Source organism: Limanda limanda, chromosome 4 (assembly GCF_963576545.1).
Source record: "Limanda limanda chromosome 4, fLimLim1.1, whole genome shotgun sequence".
Classification (NCBI taxonomy): Eukaryota; Metazoa; Chordata; class Actinopteri; order Pleuronectiformes; family Pleuronectidae; genus Limanda; species Limanda limanda.
Window position 1 is genome coordinate 29,359,077 of NC_083639.1, and position 27,746 is coordinate 29,386,822.

The 27,746-nt window shown below is 46.0% G+C and overlaps 1 protein-coding gene across 1 annotated transcript in view; it reads right to left on the reverse strand.

Annotated features, from left to right (window-relative positions):
- Positions 1 to 27,746, reverse strand: part of chd6 (chromodomain helicase DNA binding protein 6) — an 84,582-nt gene that overhangs the window by 8,093 nt on the left and 48,743 nt on the right. Inside the window, exons 10-40 of the mRNA XM_061070027.1 lie at positions 27,256 to 27,342; positions 26,494 to 26,631; positions 25,539 to 25,660; positions 25,181 to 25,424; positions 23,623 to 23,799; positions 22,948 to 23,091; positions 22,700 to 22,798; positions 21,896 to 22,052; positions 21,585 to 21,795; positions 21,238 to 21,433; positions 18,859 to 19,023; positions 18,540 to 18,719; positions 18,322 to 18,432; positions 16,707 to 16,909; positions 16,146 to 16,226; positions 15,866 to 15,984; positions 15,301 to 15,460; positions 14,426 to 14,515; positions 14,202 to 14,305; positions 13,661 to 13,790; positions 10,376 to 10,454; positions 10,168 to 10,225; positions 9,068 to 9,446; positions 8,653 to 8,861; positions 8,260 to 8,357; positions 7,287 to 8,102; positions 5,616 to 5,870; positions 4,625 to 4,952; positions 2,678 to 3,979; positions 1,314 to 1,462; positions 798 to 1,079 (exon numbers count right to left, since the gene is read on the reverse strand). Of these exons, the coding sequence (XP_060926010.1) occupies positions 798 to 1,079; positions 1,314 to 1,462; positions 2,678 to 3,979; positions 4,625 to 4,952; positions 5,616 to 5,870; positions 7,287 to 8,102; positions 8,260 to 8,357; positions 8,653 to 8,861; positions 9,068 to 9,446; positions 10,168 to 10,225; positions 10,376 to 10,454; positions 13,661 to 13,790; positions 14,202 to 14,305; positions 14,426 to 14,515; positions 15,301 to 15,460; positions 15,866 to 15,984; positions 16,146 to 16,226; positions 16,707 to 16,909; positions 18,322 to 18,432; positions 18,540 to 18,719; positions 18,859 to 19,023; positions 21,238 to 21,433; positions 21,585 to 21,795; positions 21,896 to 22,052; positions 22,700 to 22,798; positions 22,948 to 23,091; positions 23,623 to 23,799; positions 25,181 to 25,424; positions 25,539 to 25,660; positions 26,494 to 26,631; positions 27,256 to 27,342 (6,873 nt within the window). The remainder of the gene's footprint in view (positions 1 to 797; positions 1,080 to 1,313; positions 1,463 to 2,677; positions 3,980 to 4,624; positions 4,953 to 5,615; positions 5,871 to 7,286; positions 8,103 to 8,259; positions 8,358 to 8,652; positions 8,862 to 9,067; positions 9,447 to 10,167; positions 10,226 to 10,375; positions 10,455 to 13,660; positions 13,791 to 14,201; positions 14,306 to 14,425; positions 14,516 to 15,300; positions 15,461 to 15,865; positions 15,985 to 16,145; positions 16,227 to 16,706; positions 16,910 to 18,321; positions 18,433 to 18,539; positions 18,720 to 18,858; positions 19,024 to 21,237; positions 21,434 to 21,584; positions 21,796 to 21,895; positions 22,053 to 22,699; positions 22,799 to 22,947; positions 23,092 to 23,622; positions 23,800 to 25,180; positions 25,425 to 25,538; positions 25,661 to 26,493; positions 26,632 to 27,255; positions 27,343 to 27,746) is intronic.

Sequence of the window (27,746 nt, forward strand, 5' to 3'; positions counted from 1 at the left end):
TAAGTGTGATAATCAGTTAAATTGGCTCTAAAATAACAAATAATTTTTGATTTTTCTCTTAATCTCTCTCCCTGAGTAAAAGCAAAAGTAATTTCCCTCATATATGAGGTTTAAATCAATCTTTAGCTCTATGACTACATGTCCAGGTCTGATATCCACATGTATAATATCAACAGTACACAATACAGACACTTTACGAGAAAGCAATGATGAATCTGTGAAGTGAACCAGAGGTGCCCAGTGTCATCTGACAAACCTCATATTGTACAAATTAGAAACTAATCAGATGATTCTTACTCACTCAAACCAACAAAGATAAATTACATGCTTAATTTGTATGTGAAAATTAGGGCTGGGCAAGTTAACTTGTTTTAATCGAGTTAACTCAAGTGATGAGTTAACTCGATTGTTTATCCGCCAATTATTTTCTTTTTTCCTGTTCTGCAGCATTCAGCAACAGACTTTCACAAAATAAAAGCCTGACTTTCACAATAAAACAATAAATAATCAAACCTGAGTTAATGGGAGATAAAATAATTAATCGAGTTAACTCATCACTTGAGTTAACTCGATTAAACGAGTTAACTTGCCCAGCCCTAGTGAAAATACTTTATAAACTGTAATTTAAAGTTCTCCTTTGAGGAGAATGAACCTCATCAGCAGTTTGAACTGGACACCACTCGTATGAATCGTGATATGAGACGATGGAAGTCAATGTAGACGGATGAGAGAAACCCTGATGTGGACAGAGAAGGGTTGAGAGCTGTTCATTCATCAGGTCACAGGTTCATTCTCACCTTAGGTAGTCTGGTCAGAGGCGGAGGGATCTGGAACGACAGTCCCGGGTTCGTCTGCTGACCTCTGACCTGTCCCTGGCCGGAGCTGGAGGCCGTGGGGGGGAGGAACGCCCCCCGGTGGTGGTGCTGGTGCTGGTGCTGGTGCTGCTGGGCCAAGCTGCTGGCCAGGCAGGAGTTGGCGCTGAGGGAACCGGGCGCGTCGTGCTGCTCGCTGGGCCACGGCCACTTCCCCTTCAGGATGGCGTGACAGATGCTGTCCAGGCGGTTGATGATCACCCGGTCCTACAGGGGCAGAGAGAACGAGACGGGAATTCAAAACCTGAGGGAGGAACAGTGAGGAGAGGAACACAGAGGTGCCACAAATACACAAGAAAGAGAGGGAGAGAGAGAGGGCAAATAAACAGCAACAAATCTGTACAAACTGAAACGACAACTCGAAGCAACCGAACGTTCACAGCTTTGAAATGTGTCTCGTGTTAAACTGATTCCGTTTGGACGGAAACGACCACTCGGTACCTTGGGCCATTCTGAAAAGGAGTAGAGAGCTTTCTCCTGGAGCAGCTGAGCGATGGTCGGCTCCCGGGCGTCGTGGAGGTCAGGAAGGTCACACATGGAGATGGGGGCTGCAAACCGGGGGCTGCCGGCGTACCCTTCCACCACAGAGACTAGAGGACCGAGGAGGACACGTGTGAAAGCAACAGTTTGTCTCACAGGAAACATGTCGTGTGGATTTAACATCATCAGGATTCAAGCAGTTAATCAAGCAACTGATTAGTCGACAGAAAGTGAATTATGAGATATTATACCTTGACTTCTTCCAGGTCTGTTATTCTAAATTCTTTTGCCCTCTGAACCAAACCAAGATTAAGGGTCCTCTGGTGTGTTATTAAGGTTTTTGTGAATTAACAGCACTGACACACTGGATTCTAAAGGTCTCTACAGGCATCAAGTGAAGATATTGGAAGAAACGTTTGTCTAATTAATACAATAACCTCATAGTTAGTTAATCTGTAGACTTCAAGCATATTCTCAAGTATTAAACATGTATTTAAACTAGGGATGCACCGATCCGCTTTTTTCACCTCCGATAACGATACCGATATCTGAGGTTTAGTATCGGCCGATACCGATCCGATACTAATTAAACAGTCGGATTCCCCTGGTCCGCACCAGTTCTAAGTCACCCGCGGGCGAGTTCACCAACTTTGCAGCTCCGCCTGTTCCGTTCAAACTGAGCAGGGCGGGAGATCCGGACCGGGAGCCGGACCCGGACCGGTAGCCGGACCGGGAGCGGCACCGGGAGCCGGACCGGGAGCCGGACCGGGGTTCACAGCCGCCCCGGGGAAGCTAGCCGCGGCGGCGGGCGGAGTGGGCAAAGTTCCGGCTCCCGGTCCGGGTCCCGGTCCCGGGGCAGCAGCACCAGCAGCCCGGCTCCGGGGAGCCCCGCGGCCCCGGTGGAGGCGGCTCGGCTCGCACCGGGGTCGCGGGGAGAGGCGCCGGACACTGTCGGCTCCGCACGGCGTGTTGCTTGCGTATGACGTAACTCCCAGCGCACAGCATAGAATTACACTGAATAGATCAGCCGATATGGATCGGCCCATTGTCACCGATACCCGATCTAGAAATTTCTTCAATATCGGTACCGATACCGATACAAATATCGGATCGGTGCATCCCTAATTTAAACTCTTGTCATCTACCTCAGAGGTCTCTTCCCCAATATATTTTATAAAAGGCAAAGCTTGTACCACACCAGAGTGTTAAACGCACCGTTCAAATAAACTGTTTCCTATATTTTGTCAGTGTAAAGCATGTAAACCTTTTCAAGTGAGAACACTAATTAAAAGCAGGAGCTATATATCTTGTTTGAGGATTCCTACCTGGAGAACTGGGCCTCTCCTCCTTCACCTGGCCTCTCTCCACCAGGCCCTCGGACGAGTCCACCAGCCCGTCCGCCTGCTCCAGCTTCGGGGTCAGCACCGTGCTGTCGGCCTCCAGCGGCTCCTGCTTCGTCTCACATTTGATCTCCGTGAACTCCGGGTCCTCGGGCTTGGCCTCGGGTTTGACCTCCGAGCTGTCCGGGTAGGCGTCGAGCTCCAGGACGTCCGGCTTGGCCTCGGGTTTGATGGCGGACGTGTCGGGGAAAGCCGCCTCGCTCTTGAGCCTGGAGACGTCCGGGTAGGAAGCGAACTCCAGAGCCACGGGTTTGGCTTCGGGTTTGACTTCCACGCCGTCGGAGAAGGCCGCGAACTGGAGAACTTCCGGTTTGCGGTCCACGCGCTCGGGCTTCATGGAGAAGCTGAGATCTTCGGGTACCGACTGCAGCGTTTCTTCTTTCAGGGGAAAATCCAACTGCTCTGCTTTGGTCACCAGCTTCTCTGACTTGACGGGGTACGAGAGAAACTTTGCACGCTTGACTTCGGAGCTGTCGGGGTAGACGGGTAACGCCTCCTCAACGACCTCCATCTTCGTCTCCTCCACCTTGATTGGCTGCTCCAGTTGAGACAGTTTCTTCTCAACATCATCGTCTGGAATCGGAAATTTAACATCGGGTGTTTCGGCGTCCACGCTGTTTTCAGGCAGAGCGGCGACAGGTCGGATCTTGTTGTGTTGAAGCAGATTGTCTTTGCTGTCCTGATATGAGAAGCTCTTACAGTCTTCACCTGGACCTTCGTAATCTTCCTGGTCTGTGGAGACTTCAGTTTTCCCACCGTTCTTTGCGTCGGAAGTTGATGTGTCCGAAGGGAGAGAAGCTGAAGAGCAGCTCGACTGTTTCACTGGAACGTCCTCATCCACTGGATCTGACGGATCCGTGGGCTCCATCGAATCATCCCCTCTGGAGTTTTCTGCTATTTCTCCCGCTTGCAGGAACTCTTCAGATTCATCTACTATCAAAGCTCCAGACTTTTCACTCGTCTGATACAACATCAACCCGTCCACCTCCTCCACCTCCTCCTCCTCCTCCTCCTCCTCCGGCTCTTCAATGGACTCGGGACACTGCTCGATCTTCCCCAGATAAGGAAGCTCGACTCGGGGAAAACCTGATTTACTCTCTCCTCGCTCAAAGCTCTGCTGGAAGTCTGAGGACAGATGGTTGGACACCTCCATCCTCTCGTCCTGATCTTCTGGATCTAACTCGTCCATCTGTTCCATGTGTGGATTCAAGACTCCCAAACGTTGGGCTGCAAATACAAGTCAGAAGGAATTCAAATCAGGAGGAAAGGGAAAGCAGGAAGTTTATTGTGTAAAGCCCAGGTCACAAGATCACAGGTCCCACTTACTACGTACTTACTAAGTATATATTCATATTTTTTAATTTAATATTCCCCACTCCTTCACCCGGTAAACTGCTGCTTCATTTTTCTATGTTATATGTTATATGTTATATGGTTCTTTTTTTTATTTTGTAAAGCCCGTCTACTAAGTAGATGTTTCCTGCCAGGTCACAAGATCACAGGTCACACTTAACAGGTCCTTACTTCACATATATTCATATTATTTAATTTAATATTCCCCACTCCTTCACCATGTAAACTGCTGCTTCATTTTGCTATGTTATATGTTATTTTTAAATGTTTTGTAAAGCCTGTCTATGTCGTAGATGCTGCCCGCCATGTCCCAAGAATTTCACCTCCGCTGTCATTGGTGCATGTGACAATAAACTTTGATTTGATTTGATTATAGCATCTTTATATGTTTTCTGACGGCTCATGTTTATTAGAAACTGTCTGGATTTACCCACATGATCTGAAAGTAGAAACATCTCGTTCCCACACGTCTTCCAAACCACGAGACCAATAAAACCGTCATAGTTTTATGTCAAGTACCTTGTTGTGCGTCTCTCTGTTCTCCTTCCAGACTCCGACCTCCTGCTGTGCCGCCGCTCGCCTCCATGTTCCCCCCCGACAAGTCCTCCACATCTTCCTCGTCCTTCTCATCGAACTCAAACCCAGCGCCTCCGTCCCGCTCCTCCTCCTCCTCCTCGTCCACGGGATTGGTCAGGCTCTCGGCGACGTGGGCGTGGCCCAGCCTATCCTGTGGCTCGTGGGCGGTGATGTCAGACAGAGAGAGGGGTGGGGGGGGGACGTACGGCGGAGGGGGGCTCGCTGACAGGTCGGTTTGATCTGCGCTGGGTTCCTCGCTCACACCGATGTCCTAAACAAAACAACAACACATTAATGTTTAAAGAACTTCCTTCTAAAAATCTTTCAGAGCACTTGTTCTGTGTGAGTTGTGGATTTGTTACAGCCGGGGATCGTGGGTAATATCCGTCTGAATTGAGACTCGTCATCTAACGGAATGAATCACCACGTGTGCCAGCAGGAGGCGCTGTTGCTCTGTCAAAGTCACATAGTGCTGCTTTAAAACTATATTTACTTCATGAATATTTCCACTGATCTTTAAACAGCTTTTAAAAGACGTGTTCTCTCATTGGGTCGAAACCGGAAACATTGTCTGTTTAATAATGATTTCAGCAGCAAATATAAAGTAGTTAATATATGTTCTTTACAATTTAATGGCATTTAATTGCTAAATAGTAAAGTAATATTCCTCTGGTAGACGTCAGTAACAGCTCGAGTGGGCGTTTTGAGAAAAGGAAAAAGGAAAAAGAAATTAAATGAGTTTCAAAGTAATTTACTCGATGTTTGTCCTCGGCCTGCTGCACTGAAAACATTAAAATACAAATGGTTTCAGATTAATGTTTCCACAGGGGTTGTGATTACACAGCCATGTTTTTAAAATGCTTTTTGAAAATCATCATTATTTTCTCTGCGAGCTGCTAAAGTCGTCCTGAAGGAACCGGACGGTGAACCTCACCTTGAAGAGCATAAAGCTGGAGGACAGCGGCTCCACCGAGTCTCCTGCAGACGGGTGGGAGGGGGAGGAGGAGGGCGGGAGGCCCAGACACTCCTCCAGGGTCCCGCCCTCCTCCGCTCCTCGGTCTCCCGCCTGCGTCTCCTCGTCCTCCTCCTCCAGGAAGCCGGCCTCCAGAGCGGAGGGACCCAGGATGGGGTCGGACTCGTTGAACATGTGGTGAGCAGGACTGGAGTGATCGGTTCCGTCCCAGGGAGCCTGCAGGGACAGGGGGGGGGGGGCGGGCGGGGTAAGATCATATTGTTGATTTTATGTTTTGTAACTGTTTTAAACATGTTGATACACTTGTTTAAATTGTGTGACCTAACTTGTTTGTTTTATAGGGCTGCTTTAGCAGAATAGTTACGGTCCCGGTTTTTTCCCAACTTTAGATTTCATTAAGATAACTTATATCTTACTGGCACTATCACCAATCTCTGCACCTTAGCACAGCACCTGCCCATAACTCTTTTACTCTGTTACTGTATATATGTATATACTTTATTCTACTGTATATTCAAAAAGCAAATAATGAAACACTTGGGTACAACATACTTGTGACACTAGATGGTGCTGGACTGTACATAAATGTGTAGGACTCCATTACATGGTTTGACGTTTTCACTTCTATGGAATTACCTATCAGTATTTTATATCATGACAAAGGTAAAACTGCATATAACCACTAACTTATTTTTGATATTTGTAACATATAATTGTATGATCATTATTCAATGTATTTTAACTTTTGATATTTGTAATTTAACGTATGTTTTAAATATTTGATATAGGTATTGTAATGTATGTTTTAAATGTTTGATATCTGTATGTATGTCTTCTATGTGGACCCCACTAAAAGTAGCTCTGTCTTAGGGTAGAGCTAATGGGGATCCTTCTAAATAAACAAATAAACAAATAAACAAATACTTTATTCTATTTTATTTTATATTATTCTATTTCTTATATATTGTTGTTTTTTCTTATATTGTTGTTTTTATGTTCAGTGCACCAACGACACCAAGTCAATTTCCTATATGTGCAAACATACCTGGCAAATAAAAGAATTCTGATTCTGAAGATTACTTGGCCTTGTTTTATTTTAGTTTCTTTCTGGTTATTTGGTTTGATTATTGGTTTCTTTGTTTAATTTAATTTAATTTTGTTTTATGGCAATGTGCAATATTTATGGTTGACTGGGACTGTGCACTCAGGGTGTAAGGACTTGAATAATGTTTGATTATATATCTCTTGCAGTGTGTTTTAAACTTTTTTAAAAACGTTTGTTTTAATGCATGATGTTTTAGCGTTGTATAATTGGGTCTGGAGCCTTTAATTTCTCTCCTTTGAATCTGTTATTTATATCAAGTCCAGGCCAGTCCTTCAACCTTTGCACATGTCACTGTCTTTTAAATAAATAAATTGTATATTTCTGAAATCTCAGCCTCCCGTCCTGGTTATTCTGGATAGAAGCGGTGAACCACGTTGACATTTAACTGTCACCTGTGAACCATTTTAAACACTACAGAATTCTCTAGCAGCCCAATAAAAAAGAGATCATATTACATGTTTAGATTTGATTGTTTGTTTGTTGCTGTCACTTCATATAAGACCTTCATTGAAAAGGAGAACACGAACCTGCAGCTGGTCCAGCTCCACTGACGGCGCCATCAGCCCAGTTTCCTCAGATGAACCCTGCTCGCCCACCAGCACGTCGCTCCTCAGTTTTGAATCCAGGTCGGCTCCGCCCACTCCGTACGAGTTGAGCATACTCTGACCTCCTGCGGCCGAGTTGAACGGGAAACCGTTGAGGGCGTCTTTGGATGTTTTCCCTCCGTGCAGAGCGTCTGCAGACATGGCGTCATGCTGCAGGGAACTCAGCTCCAGGGACTCATCCAGGGGGGGGCAGTCGAGGAAATCTCCCCGAGACCCGGGCACCAACCCCAGGCTCGGGGAGGCAGAATCGTGGGCGTCCAGCGGCGGAGGCTGGAGGTGAGGGTGGGAGGAAGAGGAGGAAGAGGAGGAAGGAGAGGGAGCGGACGGAGGCATGATGTGGTGCTGGTGGTGGTGCTGGTGGTGGTGGTGGGAGGACTGGTGGGGGTAGTCAGGAGGCTGAGGGGAGTGGCACCCGAGGCCCGAGTCGTACAGGCAGCAGTGGGGGTGCTGCAGCTGCGGGTGGGACGAGGAGAAAGAGGAGGACGAGATGGACAGGCCCGGGTGGTGGTGGTAACTCTGATGGAGGTGGGGGGGCTGCCGTTTGACGTAGTTCCTGTGAGCCTCCAGGAAGCTCAGCTGCGGGTCGTTGAGGATGTAGAAGTCGGTTCGACTCAAGCCGTGACGGGCCGCTCCGATGAGGAGGTCGCGGTCGTGTTTGCCGGTTTCCCACCAGACCGGGAGGTAGAGGGAGGGGCGGCACAGCTGGAGGCGGGCGGAGAGCAACGGGTGACGGAGGACCTGAGAGGAGGAGGAGGAGGAGGAGATTTAGAGTGTGAAGGTCGTATTTGTGATGCAGATTAGTTTAACAAGTCAGTTGGATGAACACATTCTTCAAGTTCTTGATCTTCCTGTTAATCTGAGTCTTAGTTTAAATGACAGAACTTTGGTTCTTCACCTGCTCTCTGATTTTGCGGAGCAGCTCGATGCGATACAGCGTCCGGGCGGCTCGCTCCTCCGTCAGAGGCTCCACGAGCACCACGGGGTCCACCAGCCCTGGAGTGAGAGGAGAGGAAGAGGGGGGGTCAGACGTTAGCATGAAGACGAGTTTCACAGATGAAGAGCGTTCGACCCCTGAGCTGATGTTTGCATCACTGAGGTGAGGAAACACGTCTGTAATTTATATCGAAAATCTGAGATTATATACATGACACATGAAAATGGCGAGCTCGACCCTCTTACATCCCAGTAAAGATATTAACTTGTAGATTTATATATTGTAAAAACCAGCCAACTGCAGATACAAACGACAAGAGAACGTTTTCTGTAACGCATGAAGTATAAACCACACCTTCTTCTTTCCTCAGCGGCAGCTTGCAGGCCGTCCTGCACATGTTGACGAAGGAGTTGAAGTATCTCTCCAGACTCTCGTCCGTCTTCCTCTCCAGTCGGGCCAGAGCTCGGAACTGGGACCAGTCGAAGGTTTTCCTCTCCGGGTCGTAGACCACGCCGTAGGACGACACCGTGCGGTAGAAGTCCGCCTGCTCGCGACGAGTCCACCTGAGGACAAAGAGAAATGTTCAAGGAGAGAAAAGTTCATTTTATCATCTTGGTAAAAAGAAATTTGAATTAAATTATCATTTCGGTCAGAATGAAAATCTATGGTTTTGCGGATCTACACAATAACAATATCTAAACTTAAAATGAGCTGATTCTGACGATCCATAATCAGGATTTATTGGTCTGTTCATCTCCAGAGTCCTCACCTCCTCTGCCACTCCAGGAACAGAGGGTCCGGCTCCGTGGCGACCACAGAACACCTCCTCAGCTCTTCACCCAGCTGCCACGCCAGCGGCCCGCCGGCGTGATGGCTGTGAGAGGATCCGCCTCCTCCCATCCCCATGCCAACCAGGCCGTCGTGAAGCAGGAAGTCGTGCCGGAGCAGCGGCTCGCGGCGCAGCGTGAAGCGCTGGTAGGCGGTGATGAGGCGCCGCACGCGAGCCGTCAGGGCCGGGCCGGTGGGCCACACGGGTCGGGCCTGGACCACGTGCAGGGACGCCACGCCCGATCCGGTTCCGGTTCCTGTGGTTGTCGTGGTGACCAGAGGCCCGTCCTGCACGCAGACGTCAGCCGACATTTGGGAGTCTGGGAGGAGAGAGACACATTTGGACCATGAAAGGTGGAACTGGCCTGAACCGCAGGACGTCTGGAAATTAATAAAAACTTTAGGTCACGTTCTGATTTCTCACTTTAAACCAGAGGACCTGTGAGCTCGGAAACTCGAATCAGTCCCAGCAGAGCACTTACAGCAGCAGGACGTGAGGTTTTTTAATCCCAAATATCCTCTTTTTACAATAAAAATGTTTTGAAAATAAAAAAGGACTGACGGAGTTTCTAATATTTTCTGTTAAGCTCCTCCCTTCCCAGCAGAATCCTTTGTTCCTGAGGACATTTGCGTGGACGTCTCCCGTCTCTTTCTCCAGAGGAACACTCAACAAGTGGATGTTCATTAGATTTACCCACAGAGACCCGAACACTATCAGAACCATCAGAGCTCATTTTGCTCTGCTGGTGAAATGGGTTGAGAAAAGGAAGCGTCGGGGGGAAGGAACCTCTCGTGTTGAATTTGAGATTCAGTCCGGAGGAGAGAAACGATATCACATTGTGTTAAAAAGGACGTCGCAGCCATTACAGGGGAAATTGTTTTTACGACCTGAAACATCTCAAGACGCTGAACAGCCTTCGATCTCAGGGGGAACGTGTGTGTTTGTGTGTTTCTGTTTCTAATTTCACATCCAGGACATTAGACTTCAGTGCAGGTCTGAGTTCAGGGACGTGTCTGAGCAGCAGGAACAGCGAGTCTCACCTGGACCGGTGCTGTCGGGTTTGTCCGAGGTATCAGTGCTGGAGCAGGTCTCTTCTCCCTGTCAATAAGAAACACACAAAACTGTTTAGAAAGAATTAACACAACAGCAACAGTTCTATCACACGACCATCTGACAGTCCTGATGCCTTGAAATCTCAATGACACGGCCTGATTGAATAAAGAGTGAGTGAAGGATCTTCCTCTTCACCTTGCTGCTCTCGTCTCGGTCCTCTCCTCCGTCAGCTTTGTTTTCAGCTTCATCCTTCGTCTCTTCCGGTTTACACACACTACAAGAGAGACAACAGACGAGAGAAGAATGAACTGACAGTGTTGTTAAAGTCTTATTGAGCTCCGGAGGTGAACGTGTGAATATGGAGAGAGCGGGAAGAGAGCAGGAAGAGAGCAGGAAGAGAGCGGGAAGAGACGAGAAAAGAGCTGGAAGAGAGCGGGAAGAGTTCAGGAAGAGAACAGGAAGAGAACAAGAAGAGAAGAGGAAGAGAACAGGAAGAGAGCAGGAAGAGAATAGGAAGAGAGCAGGAAGAGAGCGGGAAGAGAATAGGAAGAGAACAGGAAGAGAACAGGAAGAGAACAGGAAGAGAAGAGGAAGAGAACAGGAAGAGAGCAGGAAGAGAATAGGAAGAGAGCAGGAAGAGAATAGGAATAGAACAGGAAGAGAACAAGAAGAGAACAGGAAGGGAATAGGAAGAGAGCGGAAAAAGAATAGGAAGAGAACAGGAAGAGAACAGGAAGAGAACAGGAAGAGAGCAGGAAGACAACAAGAAGAGAACAAGAAGAGAATAGGAAGAGAGCAGGAAGAGAACAGGAATAGAGCAGGAAGACAACAAGAAGAGAAGAGAACGGGAAGAGAGCAGGAAGAGAATAGGAAGAGAGCAGGAAGAGATCAGGAAGAGAGCAGGAAGAGAAGAGGAAGAGAACAGGAAGAGATGAGAAGAGAGCAGGAAGATTGCGGGAAGAGAACAACACGAGAAGAGGAAGAGAGCAGGAAGACAACAAGAAGAGAACAGGAAGAGAAGAGGAAGAAAACAAGAAGAGAAGAGGAAGAGAGCAGGAAGACAACAAGAAGAGAACAGGAAGAGAACAGGAAGAGAACAAGAAGAGAATAGGAAGAGAGCAGGAAGAAAGCAGGAAGAGAATAGGAAGAGAGCAGGAAGAGAGCGCGAAGAGAACAGGAAGAGAACAAGAAAAGAGCAGGAAGAGAACAGGAAGAGAAGAGGAAAAGAAAAACCCGGGCCCCCAAAGGAATTCCACAGGAGGAAAATCACTCTTCAATCAGCCCTGAGGCAAAGTGAAAGTTTTGTGCAGGTGTTTGTGTCTCTCCCTCTGTGTGTGCATGAATTTAATCCTTGTAATCTGTCGCTTCTTCTCGGTGCATTTGAAACGTCCTTCCCAGCGTTAACGTTTACAGACGAGATGTTTCTGCAGCGGAGTCGGAGCTCAGCTGGGAAACGGCTCCGGGTTCGAACAGGTAACAAAGACAACTCCAATCACCCTCAGGAAGACGATCAAAGCTTCCCGCTCTAACACAGCTCCGCCATCACTCCACGGAGCAGCATCAGGAAAATGAATTTCCTCTCCATGCCTTTACTCTCTCCTCCTTTTCTCCCGCAGATTCTTTCGCTCTCGGTTATTCTCTCTGGCTTTCGTCAGTCAAGGTTGAACGGTAGAGGGAAAAGGGTTTGAGTTGCTGTTTTCACACGTCCTCCGAGGAAAAGGCTTTTAGAATTCAGTGGTCGACTGAGGCTAACATTGAGCTCTGTATGATTTCACACCTGCAGCTGTTCAGAGTGCGTCTCTCTGTTCATCATTAAAACATGACCTGGTTGTTATTCACAAAGTAACGACCTCGATATCAGCCGTTGCATTAACGTGTGTATTTCCATGTGTTTTTAATCTTGTTCTTCACACCCAGAATGTAAAGCATGCATGTGTGAGAGGAGGTGGTGGTGTCAACACAACAAACACAGAGGACAAGATGTGTTTTTAACACCAGTGTTGGCTCCTGCTGAGAACGTTACTGCAGAGAGTGAAGAGCAGACGACAGGAGGTGGCTCCTGATAAGGGTTGCAAAGGGGCGGAAACTTTCCGGAAACTTTCCATGGGAAGTTTAGCTCGGGAATTTTGAAAAAAAAAAAACTACGCAAATTAAACGCTGAGCAATAAAAACATCATACAAAACGTGCATCCACAAAAGATGTATGGATGCATGTTGAGTTTCAACCCTCCACTGTGTATTCTTCCATCACATGCACAGATAACTCCCAGCATCCTTCACTCTACAGCAGGGCTATTGAGGCCTGCTGTAGAGTGAAGGACTAGTCAGGTAAGTTTCCATGATATTACTGGGGAAATATATTAGCATGCTGATTGAGGATTGTTCATCTGTTCATCTAGCCTATTTCCATTCATTTATCCATCAATTGTAAAATATGTTTCCAGACGATTGCAATAGTTTGTCTAACTATTTATATCTCTGGCATTGCATTAGTGTTTTTTTACAAACTTTTTTCTCATCTTATTCTACAGAACAATGCCACGTGCACTCTCTCATGTGTGGAGACATTTCACCTCATCCAATGTAGAAGGAAAGGCTGTGTACATTTGCAAATACTGTGCAAAGACCTATGTTAAGAATGACACAACGATGCAGAAGCATATAGTCAAGTGCCCAAAGTTTCCTCAGGGCTCAAATCAGCCTGTGACACAACAAAATGTTTATATTTATGTCTGTATATGACAAGGTAAATACAGTTAGTATAAATTACCCACAACATTTCCAGTGTATTCCCGTTAATTCCCGTTAATTCCCGTATATTCCCGTTAATTCCCATGGAAAGTTTCCAACTTTGAATATTCCCGGAATTTTGCAACCCTACTCCTGACGAAGATCATCGGTGTTCATGTGGGTCACAGACGTCTCCAGGTTTTCCTGTGCGTCCAGAGCAGGTGGAGGACACTGAGGTGGACTCTGCTTCATCTCCTCGTCTCAAAGTGACGATTTGTTTTCACCCTTTTCCGTTGGTTTGTTTTTTGGCAGAACTACACAAAAATTGCCTGAACATATTTCTACAAAACACGGCAGAAGGATGAACCACGGGCCATAAGCAAATCGAATAAATCCTGGCGTTGATCCAGTCAAGATTCAGATCCAGATTTTTTTTTTTTATCTCTTTCTCTAACAGCAAGATAAGACTTTTTGGAGATTTTCCAATTTCCCAGATTATTCCCAGACTTCCCAGGAAATGGTTCATGGATCTCGATGAAAAGAGTCAGAGATATTTAGGGGAGTGATATCTATAAGTGTGTGTGTGATTTGGTTCAACTGGGTTTAAAGCTGTCTCTAAGTCATACATTTAATCAAACTACTGTAAAACAGATCTGGGACTGTGTAACTTAAACAACTGCACATTACACAGAGAGTGTAACACCACAGTTGTGATCTTTGTGTGATACACACAATGTGTGTGTACCCTACCTGTCAGCCATGTCGGCCGGCCCCTCTCCTCCTCCCTGCTCAGCCGTCAGCGCTGTGACATCAGGCATCCCGACCCTCTCCAGGAAGCACAGCTCCGGGTCGGCGCGCATGGCGTGATAACGCTCATACCCTGCGACGGGAGAAACAGGGACGACAATCAAAACACAGACAGAGACATGAAGTACACAACCACAGACACACAAACACTGCTGCAGCTTTGCAGAGTCGCCTGCCGACAATAATTTGTGTCTAAATGGAATGTGATGGTCTGATGCTGTTTGTAGAAGCTAAAACTCAAGTACATCTGGGTGCGCACACACACACACCACACACCACACGCACACGCACACACACACACACACAACTCATGCCAGATGTGTTCCTTCCATGAGTGTTCACATCTGTTTAAACCCGTGGAGACAATGCATTTACACTTCTGGAAACCAAAAGTATTTATTTCCTTCATATCCATAACCCTGATGGAACCCTGTGGACACACAGGTGATTGTTAGGAGCTGTGTGAGATGACATCACTCCTCACCGTGCTTGTGGACTCCGATGAGCAGGGACTTGTCGGCGTCGGTGTCCCACCACGTCGCAGGAATCTCAATGTAGTCGATGTCCGGCAGCGGCACCTCAAGTTTACTGTGGAGACGCAGGAACATGTGAAAGAATATCACTACTGTTGTTTTGTTTGTGTATTAAATTACCGGATGAATCTAACAGTAATTCAGCAGAGGGTAATGTGAAGAGGAGGATTGGTACCTGGCATGTGTTCCCTCCTGAGCCTGATTGGCTGCCTCACCCAACACCTCCACCTTCAGGTAGTACAGCATCCTCACCCTCAGCAGAACCCTGAGCACAGACAGGTGGAGACAGATGGAGGTCAAAGGTCAGTTTCTGGCTCTACATGGTTCCAAAATCGTGTCGCCCGGCTACAGGATCTGAATATGAATGCTCAGAATCTGTTTCCAGAGATTATGTTTATTCAGACGTGGTTAATCCTGACGTGTGCGTGACGGCAAATTGTTCCACGGCTGCTTCTTCCTCATGTCTTTTCCTTCATGTCTCTCTCTCTCTCTCTCTCTCTCTTCTCGTAATCTCTCCGCTCTTGTAATGAGAGATCTTCTTGTCAACAGGCTCTGTGAGAGCTGAATTAATTAAAAGCCACCGCTCTGCCCTGCGACTGAACTGATCTACAGGAGTAAACACTTCACCTCGTAAACAAACAGCTCCCGGCTTCAGGGTGGAATTAAAGTCCTCGAGCGTCGATATGTTTAACAACCACTCACAGGTTATTTCTCTGCACTTAAAATGTGTTGTTGTTTTGTCGGAGGCTTTGGTAATACTGTTGTTGTCGTCATGTTGAAGCACCTGTAGCTTCCGGGCAGGTAGACATCACCAACAATTACCCACTAATCCTCACACGCTGTTATTCTGCAGCTCAGAAAATCTATAATCCATCTTCTATACGGCTTTTCCTTTTGAGGGCTTGCAGACAATCCCCATCTAAAAGATATCTCTCCGATCTGCATGTCTTTGGACTGTAGGAGGAAGCTGGAGTGAACACTGGGAATGGAACCAGGACAGAACAGCAGACGCTTCCTGTTAACGGGAGCTGGTTTTGGCGGAGGACTGACTTGTTGCAGTGCTGTTTGAGGTGTTTCTTGTAGCTCTCGTCCTGCAGAACCACCTCCGGGTTACAGTGGGCCAGCCAGTCAGCGTTCTTCCCATCAGGAACGTTCGGCAGATTCTTCAGCTTCTTCCCCTTCCGACCCCGAGGGACCGGAGCCGACAAGCCTGCGACAGAGAGGGAGAGAAGGAGCGCTGGTATTTTAATGAGAGTAAACAATAAAGCAGCCAACAGAGGGGGAGGTTCTGAGGGGCAAATTATTTTCCTCCTGCAAAGTTATTATGATGTAAATTAATAGACGTGGAACGCCACCAATTTTACACATTAAAGTAATTTAACAGGGGAGGAGGGAATCCAATAAACCAAAAATCATTACACGCCTGAATCTCCAACCTAACCGAAAGTGGATGAGCTGCATTCTGGGTAATGTAGGTGCTACGTTTTTGCCAAGAAATGAGAATTCAAGGAAGGAAAAAAGGCAACGTCTCAATTCTGCTGCATAGATATATATAATTTCATGTCCTAAATGCTAAACCTGTGAAGAACGTGTGAGTGAACAGTGCCGTGCTCACCGGAGTGGTTGAGCAGCGTCTGGTCCTCGCCCTCCTTGGTCGGTGCGATCAGATCCCAGATGAAGCTCTTGATCTTGTCGTCCCCCTTGTAGTGTCTCAGGCAGTAAACCAGCAGAGCTCTGCAGGACAAACAAGAACATTCTTTGATTTCCACACTTCCAGAGCGGTTATGTTTGCAGGTATACGGCGTCAGGCCGAGCCGACCCCGGTGCTGCTGTTGTTATTATTGTTGCAGAATTTCTTCAGGGTAAAAACCTTAACAAATACTTGCTCTCCTTACCTACAGATCGCCTCCATATCTCTCTCTGCCAGGTGCCACTTAAAGCGACCGTGGTTGAGGACGTCCTTCCACCGACCCCAGCTGGGAAAGACAGAAGACATTTAGATAGAAAGAAAGAATGAAATAGAAAGAGGAAATGCAGGATGTCACGGAGAAAGACTGGGACTCGGTTTATTCTCTTCACCTCGAAACACAGTGAACCTTTTGCTCGGTTGTATTTTTTATATTTGTCACATTTATGCTCAGAGCTGAGTTTGCATTTGAGACCAACTCTGTAAACAACAGATTATGAGCTCACAAGCTTTTTATTGGACTGAGAATTGAAGGTGTCATCCCGCAGGGTTCGGGATCCAGGCTGTTAGGTGCGAGGGATGAGTTTATTTATCATACAGGTTAGAAATGAAAAGAATATAGTCAGTTGTTTATGTCATTATGAAACTGGAGCTGTCTCTGTATCTCTGACATTGTGTACTTCCTGTCTCCCACACACTCCTGCAGCCCGGAGAGAACAGACCAACATGCAGGCAGATGAACATTATTCTCCAACGTCTCCGTTCGTACCCAAAGATGAGCAGATTCTTTTCCACCCGGAAGCACTCGGCCCGGAGGTAGCGTCGGCTGCGCTCGCCCAGGCGCCGGCTGCGGCTCGGCCGATCCTCCGAGTCGCTCTCCAGCTCCGAGAACTCCATCAGCTCGTCATCCTCGAAGGAGTTGTAGTGACGGGTCTGTTTCCTCACCCGAGGCGTGTCGATCACCAGGGACTCCTGCGTCAGAGGGAAACAGTTTGAGTCTGAGTGAGACCACGTTCATGAAGTTTATCGAAATCTGGCAACACTTTAATCCTCTTAAGAGAAGAGAAGAGGAGAGGAGAGAGGAGAGAGGAGAGAGGAGAGAGGAGAGAGGAGAGAGGAGAGAGGAGAGAGGAGAGAGGAAAGGAGACAGGAGAGAGGAGAAGAGAGAGGAAAGGAGACAGGAGAGAGGAGAGAGGAGAGAGGAGAGAGGAGAAGAGAGAGGAAAGGAGACAGGAGAGAGGAGAAGAGAGAGGAAAGGAGACAGGAGAGAGGAGAGAGGAGAGAGGAGAGAGGAGAGAGGAGAGAGGAGAGAGGAGAGAGGAAAGGAGACAGGAGAGAGGAGAAGAGAGAGGAAAGGAGACAGGAGAGAGGAGAGAGGAGAGAGGAGAGAGGAGAGAGGAGAGAGGAGAGAGGAAAGGAGACAGGAGAGAGGAGAAGAGAGAGGAAAGGAGACAGGAGAGAGGAGAGAGGAGAGAGGAGAGAGGAGAGAGGAGAGAGGAGAGAAGAGAGGAAAGGAGAGAGGAGAGAGGAGAGAGGAGAGAGGAGAGAGGAGAAAGGAGAGAGGAGAGAGGAAAGGAGAGAGGAGAGAGGAGAAAGGAGAAAGGAGAGAGGAGAGAGGAGAGGAGAGAGGAGAGAGGAGAGAAGAAAGGAGAGAGGAGAGGAAAGGAGAGGAGAGAGTAGAGGAAAGGATAGAGGAGAGGAGAGAGGAGAGAGGAGAGAGGAGAGAGGAGAGAGGAGAGAGGAGAGAGGAGAGAGGAGAGAGGAGAGAGGAGAGAGGAGAGAGGAGAGAGGAGAGGAGAGAGGAGAGGAGAGAGGAGAGAGGAGAGAGGAGAGAGGAGAGAGGAGAGAGGAGAGAGGAGAGAGGAGAGGAAAGGAGAGAAGAGAGGAAAGGAGAGAGGAGAGAGGAGAGAGGAAAGGAGAGAGGAGAGAGGAGAGGAGAGGAGAGCAGAGAGGAGAGAGGAGAGAGGAGAGAGGAGAGAGGAGAGAGGAGAGAGGAGAAAGGAGAAAGGGAGAGGAAAGGAGAGTGGATAGGAAAGAGGAGAGGAAAGGATAGAGGAGAGGAGAGAGGAGAGGAAAGGAGAGAAGAGAGAGGAGAGGAGAGAGGAGAGGAAAGGAGAGGAAAAGAGAGAGGAGAGGAGAGAGGAGAGAGGAGAGAGGAGAGAGGAGAGAGGAGAGAGGAGAGAGGAGAGAGGATGGTCGATATTTTCGTAAAGAAGCTGTGATTCTTTTGTTTTTTTGTTTTCCAATATTTAGTAAATAAATGGGCTGCATTTATACAGAATTTTACTCTTCAACCACAAACCATTCCTAATTGAATACACCCATTCATACACTGATGATGAGTCTTTTTAGTTCCTTGTCTCCTCTCCTGCTTTTCTTCCTACCTTCTCAGATTTGGAGTCGATCTCCACTTCAGCGATCTTGGCCCATTTCTGCCAGAAGTTGGGGTCGTCCAGAGAAATGTCCGTCCTGTTTCCAGCGGAGGTGAAACTGGCCTGAGGAAGGAAAAGACAAAACTGAGTCAGATTCTGGTTTTGACGGATGATTGGATCCAATTAACAGCGTTTCACTCAAATACTTAGAATCTTAGGTTAAATCCTACCTTAGCGAATGTGGATCCTTTGCCCTCAGTCTCGATGGTGATGGTCTGAGTTCGTCTCTGCAGAATCTGATCGATGTCTTCCTCGCAGAACTTGGAGCCCTCGTCTTCGTCGTCCATCAGGGCGCCGTACGCTCCCTTCTTCAACAAGTCCTCCAGCTCCAGTTTGGAAAGCTGCTGCACCTGGAGGAACACTCTCACTCATAAGGACTCACGTCGCTTTGATCCGAAAGCTAAAGTCTGCGTTCGAGAGCCACAAGAGGATCTGATGAACATTTGACGTTCACAAACACTTTGGATCCTGTAAAACGAAAACCCTCACCCCGTTGAGGCTTCCTTTGCGGTTGATGTCTTGGAGAACAGCTTTATCCAGACCGAGCTTCAGACTGGCCTTGTCGAACATCTCCCTCTCGTACGAGTTCCTGGTGATCAGCCTGTAGACTTTCACCGCTTTGCTCTGGCCAATCCGGTGGCAGCGTGCCTGAGCCTGGGACACAGACATGGGTTATAAACATTTATTTTACTGTGACTGTTCGGTTGGATTTCTAAATGCTTTTAGGGGGAGATATATTTACCGTAACTTAAAAAAAAATGACGTGTATTTAGAGTAGGGCTGTCAATAGATTAAAAAAAATTAACTAATTAATCTCACATTTTGAAATTCATTAATCGCGATTAAAAGTTTGTTTTTCTTCTAAAGACTAAATCTAATGAATTAACGAGTAATCACTTCAGACAGCCTGTATTTTACACAATGCTGTGTTTTCAAAGAGACTCAGGCCTATAACACCTACCTATAAAGTGTCAGCCAGGTCGTTAAATATCATGTATGATAAATTGTGTAAAAAAAATATTTAAAAACAACAGCTGAAAATATTCCCAATGTCCTTGGAAACAATAACACTGCTTCTTTCTTCAGTGAAACATCCAGATTAGTAAAAGGTAAAAAAAAAGGTGTATTTGAGACACCATTACGAATACGTATTCTCCACATCGGCTTGAGTGGAGAATACGTAATTTACACTCCACACCCGACATTGAACGGAGCGAACAGCGGAGAAGTTCTTGAAGATGGATGACATTAAATTAATAATTGAAGTGGAGAAGTAAAGTGAGCTGTATGATCCTCAGCACATATGAGGCAAAAATACAAACGTTGGGACGCTGTTGCAGTTAATAATGGAGCAACAAGTAAGTATATGCTTGAAAAAAATGATTTAATGCGGTTTTTACTGCAGGCTGATAACAGCTAAAGTATGTGATATTATTGGCGCTTCGCGGCGCTTCAGCAGCGCAGAGTAGGACTACACACACGAACATGCGCACAAACACACACACGGTTCGAGGAAGATTTAAAAAATGCACATGAGAGGACGGAAAGAGTGGAGTTGCCTGTGTGACGGTCTCTGTTTGCACTGCTGCGTTCTTCATCCACTTCACTTGACTCATGCTTAGTGAAACAGTTTAACTTTATTTTCTGTAACATATAACGGGACACAGTCACAGTTATCTACAAAAGAAAAGTTGCATATTACTAAACCAGTTTCATGCACTAAAATAACCATTAGAAACTAACTAAAACACTAACAGACAGAGCGACACAACTCACTCAGACCGGGGGAATCTGCTTCTGAGATAGTAAAGGGTGCGCTGCTACACTAATCCCCAGAAGTTCCTGCTGTGGGCCTTCAAAATAAGACAAACACGGCAAAATAAAAGAAATACAGTTCAGCCAGCGCTGAGCCAGGGTAGCAGCGAGCGGACCCTTGTTTCGCTGGATCCGTTTGATAACCTCCAAGGCAGAATTCCACCGGGTGGCAACATCTTGAACTAGCAACTCTTCCTGCTGTCCTTGTGCAGTTTGCTGTGCTTTCATTCAGACGGGACTAATCATTTGACGGGCTGTGTTTGAAGGGCGACGCTGGCAGCTTGCTCGAGGAGCTGAATTTTCATCCGCACACCGGATGTAAACAAAGCTGCGTTAACTTCGTTAAAATATTTTATCGCATTAATCTAGGTCACAATAATCTCATAGATTAACGCGTTAACTTTGACAGCCCTAATTTAGAGACAACACTTAAAGCTGTGCATTTTACAAAGATCATCAAAACCAATATTAAGTTTGATAAAGATAAATGCATTTAACTAAATCTGTTTGCAACCATGTAGTTATTCCAGATTGTACACGCAGATTCTATCGTTTCTATTATTTTCTTTTCTCTTGACAAATAAGTGAATTTCTTTGTGAGGATTGAACAGCGAGCGTCTCCATGATGAACTCATCACTGACCAATCAGACTCAACACGCTGCACATGTAACAACAAACCACCTGAAAGCGAATCAGTCTCGACACTGGAGATATAATCTGTTTAGGGGACAGAATAAGACAACATGCATTGCATCACAACTGGAGGAGGAGCCTCATTGTCCCTGTCAGGCGACTCCGGGCTCTCACTTCATTATTCAAGACAGAGTCGCTGTGTGAAGCATTTTATCATCCGCTGAAGTCCCAGAAGGAAAACAAATGCCAGCACATATTAAAGAGCCTGAGACAAGCAGCAGCTTAGCGCGGTGAAAAGAGAACGAGTGTGAATTAGAGAGAGGTTCTCTGTTTCCTCACGCTCTGACAGCAGAGAGTCGTTCAAGTGACAGGTGATGAGCTCATCCCCGCGGCTCGTGGCCGGGCTCTGCTCTGCTCACCTGCAAGTCGTTCTGCGGGTTCCAGTCCGAGTCGAAGATGATGCAGGTGTCGGCGGCCGTCAGGTTGATTCCCAGCCCCCCCGCCCTGGTGCACAGCAGGAACACGAAGCGATCCGAGTCGGGCTTACAGAACCGGTCGATGGCCGCCTGCCGCAGGTTCCCTCGCACGCGGCCGTCGATGCGCTCGTACGTGTAGCTGCAGGAACACACACACACTATTTGATTTCTCCTTCCCGTCAGCTGTTGCATCACATTCTTTCTCTCGCAAAACCTCGATTCTAAATTTTGCCCCTTCCACCCGTTTCCTTCCGCTCATCCTCTCTCTCTCTCTCTCTCTCTCTCCTCACCGTCTCTGGATGAGGTAGTCCTCCAGGATGTCCAGGCAGCGGACCATCTGGGAGAAGACCAGGACCTTGTGGCCCCCGGCCAGCAGCTTGGGCAGCAGCTTGTCGATCAGAACCAGTTTCCCGGCTGCCTGGATCATCGCCTGCAGCTGGAAGTCCAGCGCATCCGGACTGTGGCTCCTCCGGAAGCTCTCCAGAATCTTCTCCTCTGCCCCTGAAGAAACCATGATAAGAAAAGGGAGATTTTAAGAAACACCTTTCTTTTACTCAGGCACTGTGTGTGTCGGTGTGTGTTTGTGTGTGTGTGTTCTGACCTGTGATCAGGTACGGGTGGTTGCAGCACTTGCGGAGCTCCATCATGGTGTTGATGAGGTTGGGCATATTGTGCTGGTTCGCTCCTTTGGACAGGAAGGAGAAGTTCTTCTCTAAGATCGCTCGGTAGTATTTCTTTTGCATGTTGGTCAACTCCACCTACGACAACACAAACACAAGAGTCAGACATTATAACTTCGGCTGCACAATAAATCATAAGTTGTGTTTAAGTTTCCATGGCAGACAAACAATAAAACCATCGGATCATTAATCTCCTCCTGCTCAGTGACCTGGAGCGAGCTCATACACATTACACACAAGCAAACAGATTCAGATTCACACCTTCAGGCGACTTCTCTGTTTCTAATTCACGTTGCATGTGTTTGAACCATCAGAGGAAATAACAAGGACCCATGAAGGACACATGAAGGACACATGAAGGACACATGAAGGACACATGAAGGACACATGAAGGACACATGACGGACGTGAGCTGAATGAAGCAGATCTGAAAATTGGCTGTTTTCCCTCAAATAAACTCCTTTTAAAACCATTTTAAATAACTTACAATTCAATTTGAATTTTATTTAGAATTAAGTTGTATTAAAGAGAATAAAAAATACTAAAGGCCAATAATTCTGATAAAAACAAGTCTCGTTTCTGGACTCATTGATGAGGCTTTAGTCGTGATTTTGTGGCTGAATAATTTGTGGTTTAATGTTATTTTAAAGACAGAAACAGTAGAAATATGAGGCGGCTGAAAATCGCTTGATTTGTGGAGCAGTTTGGTTTTAGTAAATCTTTACCTCGATGATTGTCTCTTCTTTGGGCGCCAGGTTTTTCTCCACATCGTCTTTAAGTCTTCGTAACATCATCGGCTTCAAAATGGCCTGAAGCTTCTTCACCTGTCGGGGAAAACAAGCGAGGGATGAGACATGAACACAAATGGCACATTATCTATTCTTGTAAATTTAAGCAAAGGTTTGAGATTCTTCTGATCATTTTCAGTGAATTTCCACAGTGCTGTCACGCGAGAAGAGTTTTCTGGACGAACCTGTTCTTCTGTTTTGAGATCTCCAAACTCGTCCATGAAGCTGCTTTCTGAGGGAAACTGCAGCGGCTCCAAGAAGTTCAACAGGCTGAACAGCTCCTCCACAGAGTTCTGCAGAGGAGTTCCTGTCAGCAGAACCTTGTGTTCCTGGAGGAAACATCAACAGGAGCATCTCTTTAGAAAAACATTACACATTCCTCCAAATGTTGAATCAATCGGTCAAAAGAAAATATCAATTAAAGTATTTCCCTACACTAGATTACAGCTTCAATCAAACTTCAAACTGTGAAAAACAGGGAAAATGAGGTGGAAATGTGGAATTTGGGTTTGTTTCCTATTTCAAAGTCTTCTAATGGCTCTCCACAGATCTGATGTTGTTGCCTGCAGCGAGTCATATGCTTCACATGTATTTCTTATTCATCTATTCCCTGTTTCCATTTCACATTTCAGTTATTTTAATTGAAACACAACCTTTACCACTGACAAACAAACAAAAATAGTTTTTGCAAAGGTTGGAGATCCTCTCTTTTTTCCATCCTGGTTTTTCAATGTAGACTCAAAAGCAGGTTGACGACAACCCAGTGTTCACCTTCACCATTAAAACGATGCACTCTTATCTTTCAGCGTCATGTGACGGAGGGAAACCGAGCAGATCTGATCCCTCAGCTCCAGACTCACCAGGTTCATGAGCTTCAGTCCCTCCAGCAGCTTGCAGTTCCTGTTCTTCAGCCGATGGGCCTCGTCGATCACCACACAGCGCCAGTGCAGCTTCCTCAGCTCCGGACAGTCGGCCATGATCATCTCAAAGGTCGTGATCAGGCCCTGGAACTTCAGCACGCCAGGGATACTGTTACCCTGTGGACAAGAGGGAAGGGGGGGGGGTGACCACGTTAAAATGATCGTATGAGGCGTTTATCACGGGCGACCAAAATTAGACATAAAGACAAATTTAGACTCATTCTTACTGTACATATTGTTGTTTTGTTTGTATTTACAGTGCACCAACCACACCATGGCAATTTCCAATATATGCAAATATACGTGGCAAAAAAAAAATAATTCTGATTCTGATTGTATATATTAGCTGCATATGACGTTGTAATGAGAATATTCTGTATTAATCTGAGACTGGAGATGCAGCAATAAGAAAACAGTTACGACATTGAGTATTTATATCACAGTGTTAAAAGATTATTTCATGCACAAGAAGCTGTTGAATCTTTTGGTGGAAACTCGTTTAAATATGTCTAATTTTTTTCATTGGGATCTTCCCAGTATTTCTTGAGAAATATATAAAGCGTTAAAGAAAAGTTACAAAAATTAAATCTGCTCCACACTGTGGTGGGAATTTTAACATTTGGGCATTGATTGATGGAAGGAACTACTTTGATGTAGAGAAAGATGAGCAAATGGATTCTCTTAGTTATCAGGGTGTTTCTCAAAGTAACTGATGTTATATGACTTCCTCACTTACAGGGTCACCTAACAAAGAGGTCACAGGAAAGGGGATGTGAGGGGGTTGTAAAATGTTGATAAGAGATGCTTGTAAACAGATGTTCACTCAAGGAGCCTGAGACCGAGGAGAAGACAGGATACTGATCACCTATTTCTCAAGATCAAAGAGGTTAATTGATAACATGTGTTCCTCTCACAGGAGGAGCTTGTGAAGGTTTAAAACTGCTGTGTCTCCTGTATGTCATTGCTCAGTGTATGAAATCCTTGCCATGGTCTTGTACGTTGATGCCCATCTGTTGATGTAGAATTAAAACTCCAGAAAGAACAGTTGCTGACTTGTGCTTGACTATTGGTAAAATTCCTCGACAACACGTAAATAGTTTCTTCTCGGCCGATGACTGACGCTTCCACCGACTTTCAAGAAAATCTGTTCGGTAGTTTTTACGTAATCTTGCATTCATTCAAACTGCAAAGAAAACATCACCTTTCTGGTGGAGGTCATTAATTAAACACAATTATTAAGGACATTGTCTGTCGGCTAAAGATTAAATAAGAAAATGAGAAAAAAGATATCTAATTTTCTAAGAAACTCAAAAAATTGCAGATACTGATTCACGGCAGATTAACCAGATACCAGAGAAACTCCTCTTAAGAATCCAAGTAACAGCTAAATGTCAACACTTGGGTGGATGCTCACTTTTAGTCCTTCATCGGATTGGATAGAAGTGAAAGAAAAGACAGACACACACTCACACACACACTGATACAAACACACACAAACCTGCGGGTCTCTGTAAAACATCTCGTACTGCATGATCATCTGCCGGCTGATCTGCGAGCCGTGGTACACGATGACGTTCATGTCCGTCCACGTGCGGAACTCCCGCTCCCAGTTGGTGATGGTGGACAGCGGTGCGATGATGAGGAAGGGCCCGCGGATCCCCATGTTGCAGATCTCGTACAGGAAGGTGATGGACTGGATGGTCTTCCCCAAACCCATCTCATCGGCCAGGATACAGTTTTTTCTAAGTCGGGACAAACGGAGGAAGTGTGAGACGGCGAGAGGAGGGGCCTCAGGATGGAAGAACACTGTACGAGTGGAAGATGGAAGGACGCAGCTCAGAGGTTTGTGCACTCACCTGTTGAACCAGTTGAACAGTAACCAGTTCATTCCCTCCAGCTGATATTCTCTGAGCTGGTTTCCATTCTTGTAATCTCTCGACCTGTCCAGCTTCTGCCACTTCTCTGAAGTCGGTCGTTCCTGTGACAGGAACAGATCAAAGTGGTTAGTTCGTTGTTATTCCATCGACTCACCGTGACGTGACTTCACATTTAGGGTTTCAGTACCATCCATCTAATATCTGTTCATGGTCGTGAAGGAAGATGGAGACTATCCCAGGTGAGACTGGATGTGACAACGTTTCTTTATCTCAACGGGATCATTCACACAATGGAGATTTCATCCAACGAGTCTGACAATCTGCTGCTGCTTGGGTTTCCCTCCAGCATCTCTCAAGCTAGAAGAGTTGGATTCAACACACGACTCTCACAGACCTAACGTCTCCGTCCTGCTCGTATTAACATCTCCTGTTCTTTGTTGCCCGGGCTTCAAAGCGACGCCCACACTGAGCCGTGAAGCCCAGATGTGCAGACGACTGAGGGTCAGAGAGCAGCAGATGTTTTCCATGAATCTGACGACGAGGGTTTTTTCAAAACCTCGCTTCTAAAAACAAACGCAGGAGGCGACGGTGCAGAAGTCCGGCTTGAAAAGAAAGTGAATCTCACTGATTTGTGTTTGAACTCATTAACACTGGAAACAGAAAACAACGCCCAGGGGGTAAAATTTGAGGGGAAGTGGAGATCGCAGTTTCTGATTTTCTCTGACTTACCAAATATAAATTAACACAATTTTAAAAGGTTTTCTTCCATTATTGACCCGATACAGACAAATTCAAGATGTCTGAATTCACCGTATCTTCTCAAATATTCAAACAGGTCTGGAGATGTGATGCTTCACAGCTGTTTCCAAGCCAATCGTCCCTTTGTAGACAAAATAAATAATATTTATCCATCTTCTGTCGTCTTTCTACTCACCATGTGTCGGAGGTCTGCCGGCATTTTCTGGATGTGCTCAAACTCTTTGATCTTCTCTGGATCCAAGTCCTCCTGCAGCTCCCAGGTCGCCTCCTCGTACGAGAGGCTGCACCATTTCACCAGGTAATGAGTCACTTCCTGTGACATCACACAGAGAAACACGGCGTCAGAGCGTGGCGGTGTCAACACTCGTACGTTTAAAACATGCATCACTGTTGCTGTGTTTTAGGGTTAGGGTTAATCTGCCCATATTTTAGTTTGCGTTTGGACAAACGGAGGAAACACTTTGGAAAATATGACGCGACTGCCCACTATTACTTCCTGATTGGTTCTTCTCAGTCACATGACTCAACTCCCAGCTGTGAATTCAAAGTTCTCCTTATACTCACTGTCAGTAACGTTCCAACTGCTCTTACATTTCACCACTGCCTTTCCTTGTCTGTAGAGTTTCCAGTGATTAAGCAACTAACTGCAAAGTAAACAATCTACTTCCTGTTTACGCCACATGGTCATGTGACATGAACGGTCATGTGACATGTGTTTTCAGGTCTGTTAGTCTGGACGGAGTTTATTTCTGATACAGAACTAAACTCTAAACCGGTCTGTACCATCACATTAATAAGGACTTTCAGTGAAAACTTTAATTTTATTAAATTTAATTTAATCGCAGATGAAGACTGTGTGTGTGTCTGTGTGTGTGTGTGTGTGTGTTTGTCTGTATCTGTGTGTGTGTGTGTGTGTGTGTGTCTGTGCATAACCCACCTCTCCAGTCTCAGTATCCGTGGTAACAGCCACCTCCAGGACTCTGTCTACCTCGATATAGTCCGGGTTAAATATGTCTTCATCAGGCTGAAAAAGAGAAAGAGACAGAAAGTAATTATTGTTTGTTTTTTACTGTTAATGGGGTCAGGAATCATTGTGATAAAGCAACAATCTCATAAAGTATTTAAACCAAAAGCTGTAAATTTATCATGAAAAAGTATTAATATCAGTGGAAACGTGGTGGTGACGTCATTTGTTGTCATAGTCCATTTATTATTTGATTATATGAATTCTGTATTTTACCGTTTTATCTCTATTATTGTGCCTGCTCCTATTTGTTATGAAATAATAATAATAATAATAATACATTTTATTTGGAGGCGCCTTTCAGAACACCCAAGGTCACCTTACATTAAAATAATACACGATAAAAATATAAAAGCATAAAAGATAGAAACAACATTAAAACAGAACTTCAAAAAAAATAAAAA